This window comes from Phacochoerus africanus, chromosome 4, assembly GCF_016906955.1.
Source record: "Phacochoerus africanus isolate WHEZ1 chromosome 4, ROS_Pafr_v1, whole genome shotgun sequence".
In the NCBI taxonomy this organism is placed as follows: domain Eukaryota; kingdom Metazoa; phylum Chordata; class Mammalia; order Artiodactyla; family Suidae; genus Phacochoerus; species Phacochoerus africanus.
Genome location: NC_062547.1, coordinates 36,736,442 through 36,749,040, shown reverse-complemented (window position 1 = coordinate 36,749,040; position 12,599 = coordinate 36,736,442). Strand labels below are relative to the sequence as shown.

The window sequence follows — 12,599 nt, the reverse complement described above, 5'->3', positions numbered from 1 at the left end:
AACCTGAGTCCTCATGGATACTAGTCAGATTCGTTTCCGCTGAGTCACGATGGGAACTCTGGACATTTTTAATAGTATCAAAACTTGATCATGGTGATAATGGTGGGGGTGGTAAGGAATGGGGTAATCATTAGTAACAAAGGAGAATTAGAACAATTGTATCAGTGCTGGCTTGTTTATTTTTGAAGGAAGTGAATTATGAGCTAGCTGGCTATGCAGTATTAACAAGCTATATGACTTGAAATGGTGTCTTAAAAAAAAAAAAAAAAGCCAAGTTATTTTAAGGTAGAACCAAGGTAGCATTTGTTATTTATTATACATTTACTAGAGTCTCTGCTCTGTTAGATGCTTTATGCATATTTCTCTTGGTTTAACACCACAATTATCTTACAGAGTAGATATTACTATCCCCATTCAGTAAATAGGAAATTGTTGCTCAAAAATGCTTAGGTGAATTGCTGAGAGTTGTATTAATTGGAATTTGCTCTGCTGTGTGTCACCCATACTTAGCCATACCCTTTCAACTCAGTTTAATGATCCAAAACAAAAAGCTGTTAAAAAGGTGGACAGATGCTACACTGTATATTCCCTTCTCACCATCCTATATCTTCTTCACTGTTCTTGCCTTTTGACCCAGAAACCTCTTGTCAATGTCTATAAAATGTTAAAAATATCAAATATAGTGCCTTATGTTGACTCTTTTTATTATTTAAGTAAAATTATTATTTCTTCAACAATGAAATTCTCTCCAAAATCCATGATTAAAAAGAGCACATATAAAATATGTATATGAGCATGTTTCCAAAAGTAGCCCATTTCAAATTATTTTATTGATTTTATCTCCAAGTCCAACTACAATGGAACAAAATAAAAATCATTAATAAAATAAAATAAATTATTTTATTGGTTTGAAATAATCCACCTTTTATGCTCACTATCACACTATGCTCACTATCACACAAGTATTTGTGGTTCACTGAGTTACTGGAGAATTATAAACAACCTTTTCCTTTCAATAGAAATAGCTCGTCAGAACAGACCAAGAGTCATTTAAAATTTTTACTCTTTGTAGAGTCTTCCATGTTGGGACAGAACAATAAATAAAATATGCAGGCTTTTACATGGGAGAGAAAGAGAATGTTGCATTTATTCTTCATTGTTACATTTCTAGAAATATTTAGACAGCCTAGATAATATTTGTAGAAGAGTCCTCAGTCTGATGGAGAGACTCTTAAGCCGGGCTATAGGAGGAGTGAGAGTAGGTAGCCACAAAATAGAAACCCTGGGGGATAGGAGAAGTACCCTGAAGTTTCTGAAAAGCTGTCTTGGAAATAAAATCGAATAAAACATTTTATTCTTTCAGTGTTTGGTGGGTGGAGATGCTGAGGCTCTGTACTAATGGATATTTACTCTATCAAGTTCTATGAAAATGAAAAGAAAGCCTGTGATGTTATGACAATACATACTGGTAACCACTGGGGGAAAAATACCTTCCTGTAGAATTATTTGGTGGTCTTTTTATATTTATAATTTGGGATGGAAGATGTGAGAAACAGCTACCTTTTTAAAATCCTTTGTAACCATGAAATTCTATGCTAAAATGTACTCAACATCAAAGAAACAGCACCATATCACTGGAGCAAATGGTTCCTTAGAAGTTTGTGTACCTCCATATAGTTTGTGCAAGTTCCAGTTGATGGTGGGGAATGGTTCACATGCAAGTTGACAAGGAGTAGAACTATTTCTCATAGGAGCGGAACTTACCGAGTCTGTGAAACAGGAGGTTTGGACCACCTAAAGCATGAGAGCAGGGAGAATGTGCAGAAATAAGTCTGAAAAACAGAAGAGGAAGTGGAGAGAGTCAGCACTTTCAAAAGGCCCACTTGCTCTTCTGTCTGATAGATTTCCTTGCAATGAAAATGTGCAAAATTTTCTACCTTCTCCAGTTTTTAATATCTTTTAAAGGTTATTTTTTGTCCTACTCCCTATTGCCTATAGATGTCAGTATGTGGGCATTTTTGAATATATATGTGTATGTGTATATATATATGTATATATATATTCACACGCACATGCACACATGTATGCACATATATACACATTTTAAATAAAATGTATAATATAATTTAATTTCAAATAATGTATAAAATTAGAATTTTAAAACCCAGAAATAATCATAATTATTGTAAGATTTTATTGTAACTTTTTAAGTTGGAAATAAAATAGTTCAATTGCATTTTTATTCAGTACTTGTTCAGGATCTCAATGTTAGGGCTGACATTGTAGATCTTTCCTTTCTTTCTCTCTGTCTCTCTCTTTCAGTGGACGTAGTATAAAGACTCTAGAATTTGAGCACATAAGCTCCAGAACACAATACTACCACCTCTCTGTGCTTTAGTTTTTTATTTGTAATACAAAATTACAGTTTGATGTGAAGTTTGCAGAGTGCCTGGTATACTGTAAGCCTACAATATATGTAGATATTATATATTATGCCACAAATCCTTGGTATGGAAAATATCAGATATGGTAATGGAAGTCTAGATTTTAAGTGTCCATATGTGGAGCAGTTCTGATAAATGAAACCTGTTTGAGGCAGTAATTGAAGCTGAGACTTAAAATCCACTTTAAGCAAAAGTGTGTTAAAGCTTTAACCAAACAAGCATAAATCATCTAAGAACCAATGTGACTGTAATTATTTTATAACTTGTCCCTATTACATTTTGCCTTAATAAACAAAATCCAAATTGATTCCAACAACCAGTCTCTCATGAACCTTCCTGAAATGGAGAGTGGAACCTAAGAGTTTTTAGAGTAACAAATCTGGGGGACATCATTAAATCCTTTTAGATAAAAGACCTCTTGTGGTTGTGCAGAATGTGGTGGTCAGAGAATTGACATAAGGAGCTTGAGTATTGCCAGTGGTTGTGACAATGATCACATATGTAGTAAGTGATTGTTTTCTAAACATTTGCTAAGCATTTTTCCTACATTTATATATATCTTCTAAACTTCACTACAAACCTATGAGGTAGTTCTATCATTGTGCCCATTTTATAGATGAAGAAAATGAGCCAAAGAGTGTATTCTCCTACCCTTCATCTCCCTGTATGCTTACATATCAAGAAAATATTGTTGTTCCAGAAGTTTACTTCTGATAGTAGTTTGGGAATTTCAAATTAGTGTGTGTGTTGGTAAAACTAGAAAAGGCTTCTCTTTGCTAGTTGCTGTTGCTTTGAAGGAGTTTATTTTTCTAGCCATACTGAACATATACCTATACCACCTCACTCATGCACTAACTTATCTGACATCTGAACTTTTTAAGTGGTAGCTTAGGTGATAAAATGAAGGCACATAAAGATGATGCAATTTGTCATGACTGAATAAATCCTAAGCATTTGAGAGGAATGCATATTTATGAAAATACTTACATTTTAATGAGTGAGACAGAATCTATATATCCTACTGAGCTGGAGATAACAATGTGAATATATATGCAGACACATATTTCTCTTATTATACCCAATAAATTAGGCAGCTCTCATATTAGAATACATTTTTTCTTTGTTTTTTAAAAAAGTCTTAGGCCTTATACAGGTTGTCTAAAACACAGTGCTTTAGAATTAGTCAATTAGGAGCATCCAAGGGAATGATAATTTGATCAGCAAGTCTGTGGTAACATTTTTTTCTAAACAGTATGCTCACATCCTGTCATGCTGTCACTAAAATTAGCTTTCCTACTCTAATTATTATATTGATTTAATTTAACACATTATGCAGCTCACAGATGAGTCACACAGTGGGATTTTTATAAGACACAATAGCAAGGCAATTTCCTTTATATGAAGCTCACTTTTAGTTGCATGGGGAAGAAAACTCTTTATTACCAGAATCCTGAGATATATCTTATATGGTTAACTGTGTCTCTATACATTCTACTTATCTCTTTCTAAATGGATATAAACAGCAAAACCTCCTTTCATAATGGACATAAGAAATAACAATTATGTTATGTCTCTCTTTTGCTCTCTATTTTCTATTCAACAAGAGAACAAATGAAGTCTCTCCAGGAGGCCCTGGAAAATCAACTTAAAGAGACTACTGAGAAAGCAGAAAAACAACAGGCTACTGTAAGTTTGCTTCTTTTCTGTGTTTTATGCTTCAGGGATAGAACATTGTTAACTGTTTTCCCCTCCAAATCACTATGGGGCAAACATACCTGTAACAAATAAAAATGGAAATATAATAAAGAAAATGCTTTCACCGAGATTATAAAAATCCTTGGTCAGCATTCATTCAAAAAATGTTTTTGTTGTATTTGATTATTAGGGGGTTTTCTAATTACCAACCCTTATTTGTGGATGAAAAACCAACAGCAAGCATGCTAGAGTCAGGCCCCTTATCAGTGGCTCTTGAATTTGGGGGTGTAATTGACCTTGAATTAAGTTGAGCTATGCGATTCCTAAGCCACAGCCCACATCCACGGAATAGAAGTCTCAGTGGATGTTGATTAAAGAGCTGATTAAATGGGCCACCCTGAAAGATTTGCCTATTTAATCTGCCTATTTATCTGCCTATCTGTCTATTACAACTTCATAAGTAATTCTTATATAATGCAAAGTTGAAGAATCTTCTTATATAATGCAAAGTTAAAGAATCAAACTTCTCTGCAGATTTCCTCTCTCAAAATGATGTTCTATGTGTCCCCACATTTCAGTTCCTATAACTAATACTCCCCATAGGCAGAAGGGCTGGTGATCTGGATAGTAGTGCTGAAAACTAAGATTTCTGATTGTCTAGACCCACTTTAAATACCATCTGTGGGGATTGGACATTTTATCTTGTATGAGGACCTGAGTTTGTTTCAAAATACAGTATATTAATAGAAAATCTGAAGTTTAACAAGACCAGTGGATCAGGAAATGACTACCTTTGGACAGATAGTTTATTTCTCACAGCTCTCAAGAATGGAGGTATGCCATTTGACAGGGGACAATGGAGGGAAACACCAGGTCAGTCACAAGGCAAAGTGGGGAAAATATAAACGAAAGGCATAATTGTGGTTTCTGTGGGAAATAATGGGTGAGGCAGGGTAAGCAGGGCTAGGATTGGACAGTTTGAATGATTTCAGTAGGCTCTGGGGCATAGGGCTATTTGGTACCGGGCCCTGAGGTAATTAAAGCAGGTGTATAGTGGCCTGGAGTGTAAGAACCCAAAACAGGGGGTGGCTGGAGTTATGAGCTGTCTATTCGTTAGTTTGTATTTGAAAAGCATACTGCTGGGAGAAGTACCCTTTTGGGGGATGGTGATGGAGCAGCGATGAGGGAGGTACAAGGTTAAGGTAGGATGACTCCTGTCATTTATTAGAGTTGTCTATATCAAGGCTTGTCTGCATACGTGTATAGGGTAAATGTTAGAGCATCAAGTTTACAGAAGCTGGAAATAGAACAGGACTAAGGTGAGGTCTCCATCCAGATCAGTTATCTGAGATTCCAGTCCCTTTAAGAACTGCCAGCCTGCCTTTCTTTTGGAGGCTTCCCTGAACAAACTGGATTAGAGTGTAGAGTTTTGCTTGTGAAACTTACTCTGTGTGTCATTCAGGACACCTGCTTTCTGGAGACAGTCTTTGTAACAATGACTTTTGACTTCCCTGCCTACAAGACTGTTTCTTGTTAATAAATTCACTGTTATCTGTCTGGCTCACCTGTAACGATGAAAATATTTGTTCTTCTTTGCTATGCCATAGCCAATACTCACCAGTTACCTACAATGTGTCCTAATATCTTGCTCTTTGGACATCAGGTTTTACATAAAAGAGTAAATGTATTTTTAGCACCAACATGTTGATCCATCCCCTCAAGATATGACCCAGCCTACCAAAAAAACCCTAACTGCAATCACGTTTCTGTCTTGACCTATTGCATTTAATCTCAATTTCTTTATAACCCAGTCATAAATGATGGCAGTTAGAGTGCTCACAGGTACTGTTTTCTCAGATCCTCACAATAAAGCCAGACACTATTTTTTTAAACTGAAGATGAATTATTCAGCTAATATTTGGAGAAGCCAAGACGCGAACTTATGATTATTCCAATATGTTATGCAAACTGTGTCTAAATCCCAAAATAAGAAAGCTATAACAGTTGAAAGTCTCAGCAAAAGTTACAATAGCCAAGTATGGGAAAAGTGGCACAAAGGATGCATGATTGGGAAGGAGTCAGCCTTACCCTTGTCTCAGAATCATTGTAGTACTTTTCTCAATGTACAATATTGAATCTTGAGGGAAATTTTTCTACTAAACCAGAAACTCCATAAATTTATTCATAACCTAACATGTGCTCCAGAATAAGAATATTCTGAGTTTAGGTTCCTACTGAGCCATCTACTAGCCCTGTATATTTGAGCAAATTCTTTAACTTCTGCAAATTTCCTTATTTGCAGAATTTGGGGAATAATTCAAATTAAAATTATATGCATAATATCCCTAAAAAAGTATAGATGGCATTCAGTAAATAGTAGACACTAAACTAAATTCGAACTACTCAATAAAAAGAAAAAAAAAGAAAAAAATACTTATATTATCCAATTGAAAGAAAAATGTGATCAAAAAATTGCTGATGGCAAAAGTATAAATGCATTAGAAATTACAGTAATTTAAGTGGGTTAAATCTAGTAATAATTTTTAAAAGACAGAATAACTGCAATTAAGAAATTATAGCAACACAATCAAATGTGCCAATTTAACAACTGAGAAGACCACACACTTAAAATAAGCAATATAGGAATATATATGTAAAACAACATAAAATAAATACGTAATTGACAGCAATGTTAATGTCTGGCAAATAGAATTTATGGAATAAATACAATGTATAGCAAAGCACATATGATAGCAAAATAAAAATGAGCAAATAAAATGAGAATTATAGCTATAACTATCATAAACTTACATCTACTTAACAAATCAGTGTAATGTTCATCGATCTATAAGTGAAAGGAGAAACTGGCAAATACAAAGATCTTAAAAATACAACTGATAGTAACAAACTATTAGGTATATATAGAAATCTGTAACAAAGTGACTGTATTCTTAAGTACATGCAGAACATTTATAAAAAATTTATAGAAATAAAATGTTTTAATATATAAAGTTATATATGCTCAAAGTATGGCTATTATATACAATCTATTATTTGACCATTTTGTTATAAAATTAAATATAAGCTTTTTTAATGGTCAAACAAATTTTTATGTTTGGAAATATATAATATTTTCTAATAACTCTGATTAATAATAACTAATAAAGAAATAATAATAATAAAACACTACATACTAATGTAATAATTAAGATGAATTGGTAGCTTTAAATGTATTTTTTCCAGAAAGATAAACAACATAAATTCAATAAATTAGCTCAAAAGCAAAATATCAGTGTAAAAAAGAGATAATTATAAAGATAGTGAGGAAAACAATAAAAGAGAAATGCAAACGGGGATAAATTTAAGTTCTTTGAAAAGACTATGATAGACTTTGAGAAAGATTAAGAAAAGACAAACTCAAATTTTAAACTGTTGAATTAAAAAAGAGCAAATAGGCGTAATAGGAATAGTCAAAAAATAAATATTATGAGAAACAGTTCACAGATAATGTAAATTCCTAAATAAATATAAAATAACTAAATTTCTGCAAGAAGAAATTCAGCACTTGAATAGCTGAACATGGTGGAAATTTTGTTGTGCAAAAAGGCCTCTTTTCCCAAGTGTTCTAGGGCTAGAAGGCTTGCATGATGCCTTCTACTAATTTTCAAAGATCAGTTGATTTCAAATATAGGCAGATATTTTCTAGAAAATAGAAAATGATTGACAGTCATCTCATTTTATAAACATCATCACTTACGGTTCCAAAATCAGTGAATGAATCTATGTCTAAATTAATAGCTATTCTACTAATAAATGTAGATATAACAATCTAAAAACAAAGCCTACATGAACAAAATATATCATCATAATCAATGAAATCACTGAATGCAAACACCTTACAGAAAGAAAACTTATCTTTTGGAGGGAATGCATTTTATTGTTGGTTTGGGTTTTTTTTTTTTTTTTTTTTTTTGCTCTTTTTGTCTAAAAAAAGACATATGGAGGTTTCTAGTCTAGGGGTCTAATTCGAGCTGTAGCCTCCAACCTACGCCACAGCCACAGCAATGCCAGATCCGGGCCGCATCTGCAACCCACACCACAGCTCATGGCAATACTGGATCCTTAACCCACTGAGTGAGGCCAGGGATTGAACCCGCAACCTCATGGTTCCTAGTCAGATTCGTGTCCACTGCGCCACAACAGGAACTCCACATTTTATGTTTTGAATTGAATGACATAGATCATTCTAAGTCAGAATCCAAAAAAAGATGACAAAAAGTTTAAAAAAAATGATAATTTAACAAAAACTATTTTTTAAAATACGTCTCTGGTAGCATCTAGAAGGCAGGTTTCATGTTACGGGGACTCATGACTTTTAAACTTTGGTAAAGACTCAAACAGTTTGTGATTTTTCTTCCTATGTGAAGATTCTAATTAACTAAGCATTAAATTAATATATATTTTAATTGTTGCAAATAAATTCAGTAATTATTTTTTCTGCTCGGAAGGCTATTATAGTTGGTATAATTGAAAGTTGGATAAAAAGGGAAGAGTAAGATCATTGTAACTGCTCACTCTCAAATAGAGGGAAACACTAGGATTTAATTCTATAAATATTGTGCTGTTTCAGTTTTAAGTGCAGATAATTTTATTGCTGCCCTTGATTACGTATCTAATTACTGTGTCTTTTTCCATGAAAACATTGTATATTTTATTCAAAAGATACTTAAAATACCAATTTTATTTAGTTAATCCATAGTAAAATGCTATAAAGATTAAATGTGATATTGCTTTTAAATCACAAAAATATAAGAGAACATAAAGTTTTGGAAATTAAATTGAAAAAGCAGTAAAGCTGTCTTGATCCAGTTCTTTTAGAAAATACTTTTTATGACCATGTGAGCATCTGTTTATATCTCTAAGAGATAATGGAGTGGCAAATCTTTCAAACTTGTGAAAAACCTAAATTACAGCAAGAAAAAATGAGTTCTCAGGTGTAACCAGAGTAATTAATGATATTAATGCTTCTTGGATGCATTTCACTACTCTTGTTAATTTTTATGGCTTAACTTGCCTAAGTGAGACATAATTGGTCCAAAGGAAAGAATTAGCTTCAAGCTTTGATTCTCATTAGGAATGAAGAATTGTTACGTTTATCCATTCTTTACTCAGAGTAAATAAATGATACTTTCTGTCTTTAAAAATTATTTTATAAATATCTTCTAGGAATTCTAATTTTTCCAGAAATGTTAAAATCAGCTGGGATTCTAGACCAGTTGTTTCAAAATTCTGTAACTTTGTAATATTCTGAATGTATTTTAGGTCCTAAATGTTTGAATATTCTAAAGTTTTTCCTTCCCTGTTTAGCATTTAAATAATTATATTATTGACATTGCAGTATATTTTAATTACACTGTTAATTAAAGTAGGTGTTAATTATGGAGAATATATCATAAATGGCATCAAAATAGGAGGATTTAGGGAAAATAATTGTATTGGTTTTAGAGCAGATCTTCATACAAGCAAAATGACTTTAAATAATCCATGACCCAAACCAAAGATAAGTATGTAACATATAAAAACATCCTGGTGCTCAATAGCTGCTTAGGTACATGTATTGAGAGCCCTGACTGTTAGCTTTTTGTTTTGTAATGCAAATGGATGACAAGATTTAATTGCAGAGGGAGCCACTTCAGCAAAGTCTGTCTCCAGTACACATGTTACCAACCACTGACTTGATGAAAAGCCAACTCCATATTCCTACTTTTTATGCTACTCAGTCTCTTTTGTTGTAGTGGTTTTGGTTAATTTAATTTTTCTATTTATTTACTTTTTATTAAATTATAGTTGATTTACAATGTCGTGTCAGTTTCTGCTGTACAGCAAAGTGGCCCAGTCACATACATATGTGTGTGTGTGTGTATGTATTCTTTTTTCATATTACAAGTATTAACTCACTGTCCTATTTTCATATACATAGTGAACCCTCAGTGAGCATGAAGTCCCAAATTTTATTTACTGTGCTATACTGACTTTTTTCAAAGTTATCAGGCAGATGAATACTATGTTTATACAAATGCAATTCGAATAGCTGGCCTAAGGTTACAGATTCTCTGACTATCATATTCAGGAGGAAACATCATGGTTTCTTTGGTATAGCATTTATAAGGTTCCATGCTATATAGTATTTATAAGATTCCATGCTTTTGAGGTCAGAAGCATCACTACATAATTGTTCTCAAACTTGACCATATGTCAGAATTATTCAGAGAATATTTTAAGAAAAGAGGTTCCTAGACCCAACTCTAGAAATTAGTTTTCTTTGTTCAAGAACAACATTTTTGAAAATTAAAGTTTATACAGGTAAGAGAATCACAGTCATAATGTATTTCTCAGTTTTTTTAAACTATCTTTTATTACGTAAGAAAAGGGTATTTTAATATAATTAATGTATATACTTATAAATCGAGCAATAAAATTTTTTGGTTAATAAAAATTTAATCTTTTTTCAATATTTGTTTACAAAGACATAATTATTTTATTATACCTCAAAGATCATGAAAGTAAATTTATAAAAGTTATAGAAGCGAATTTTAAATGTCTACATAATATTCTATTTATTTTCAGATTGCTTTTTTAAAGACTGAAATGGAAAGAAAGAACAAAATGATCCGAGATCTTCAGAATGAGGTAAGACTTATATTTCAGAGAAATTTTATATAAGTCAAAGGATACACACAAACATACATACTGATCTGCCATAAGCACTGGAACACTAATCACATGCTAATTTAACTTTTAGCTATATATTCATAGAGAGGAACTTTAAGGTTAAGAATTTCAAGAGTTCCCTTCGTGGCTTAACAGTAATGAACCCGATCAGGATCCATGAGATGCAGGTGTGATCTCTGGTCTTGCTCAGCGAGTTAAGGATCCAGCATTGCTGTGAGTTGCGGTGTAGGTCACAGACCAGCTCAGATCTGGCTTGCTGTGGCTGTGGTTTAGGCTGGTAGCTGTAGCTCTAATTTGTACCCTAGCTTGGGAACCTCCATATGCTGCTGGTGCTGCCCTTAAAAAAAGGAAAAGGATTTCAGAAGATTCCTGCTTTGACATATATCTGATAATGCTGTTAGTTCATATCTCCAGTTCACTTTCCTTGTAATTTTATTTTTTTAGGTCAATATTAAGCATTTATTTATTTATTTACTTATTTATTTATTTAGTCTTTTTAGGGCCACACCTAGGGCATATGGAAGTTCCCAGGCTAGGGGTCTAATTGGAGCTGTAGCTGCCGGCCTACACCACAGCCACAGCACATCTTGTCCTTAACCCACTGAATAAGGACAAGGATCGAACCTGTGACCTCATGGATACCAGTCAGATTCATTTCTGCTGAGGCACAATGGGAACTCCCTTAAACATTTATTTGTATTTCGGAAATATATTTGTCTACCAAATTGCATAATAGGCACTGAAGATGAAAGCTAGTTAGAAATAGACTTCATGCTAGAAAAAGCCAATCTAGAGAGAAAAATTTATGAGATAATCTGAGAGTAATATAGATTTGAACATAAATAAATAAGATGTAAGCACTTTCCTTAAGCCTATAAAATGTAAAGATCCTATAAAATGCTGTGTGCTTTTTTTCTATTTTGAGTTTTTGTCTACTTGTTATAGAACTACTTTATTTTCTAAAATTACTTTTTTTTCCTTGAATACAATTAGTTTCTTAGGACTATTAAATCATGATTAATTAATGATATGTTTTAGAGATCAGTCCTACTAAGGTTGATTTTTTAATCCTAAATCAATTGCTTTAATCATTACTAGTCTCTTTTACGCTCCTTCTTTCCTTCCTTTCATTCCTCCTTCCTTTCTTCAATTTTTTGAGACATTTCAATATCAGATGAATTTATATTATTCCTAAATTGTTCTCACTTTTAATGTGCAGATTAGAAAATAGAATTTATAGATGCCTTGGTATCAAGATTCAGCCTTTGCACTCTGTGATGTTAAAATTATCAGACATACAAAATATGTACAGGAGAAAGGAAAACAGGAAAACTTTTAAGCGACTTTCTTGTGATTCTATTGTGTTTTCATTTTTTCCTAATGATTTTTTTCTTCTGAGTCTTCTTAAGAAAGTCTAATGGAATGAACTTGCCAGTGTTTTCCCTGAGGCCTAAATCTTCTTAGATTTACTATTTATGGTGGAAATATAAGCAAACCAGAGTTATCAAAATACTGGGCGTACTAGATAATTTCTTATTCGTTGGGTCTCAGTGAGAAGGCCAGATTACTCAAGTTACAAACTTATTATGGATCAGTTAAGACAAAAGGAATGTTTTAAACAATGTTAAAGTCAGTATTAAATAGGAAAGAAAGTACAACAACAATATGAAACCAACTGCCGAATAATGAGAGGATTGTGGGCTAATTTATCTCTCTCTATATATATGT

General features: G+C 32.9%; 1 protein-coding gene across 1 annotated transcript in view; it reads left to right on the top strand.

The window, feature by feature from the left end:
* The window catches only part of LUZP2 (leucine zipper protein 2), a 522,759-nt gene that overhangs the window by 227,555 nt on the left and 282,605 nt on the right, over positions 1 to 12,599 (top strand). The window contains exons 4-5 of the mRNA XM_047774274.1: positions 4,049 to 4,130; positions 10,767 to 10,829. Of these exons, the coding sequence (XP_047630230.1) occupies positions 4,049 to 4,130; positions 10,767 to 10,829 (145 nt within the window). The remainder of the gene's footprint in view (positions 1 to 4,048; positions 4,131 to 10,766; positions 10,830 to 12,599) is intronic.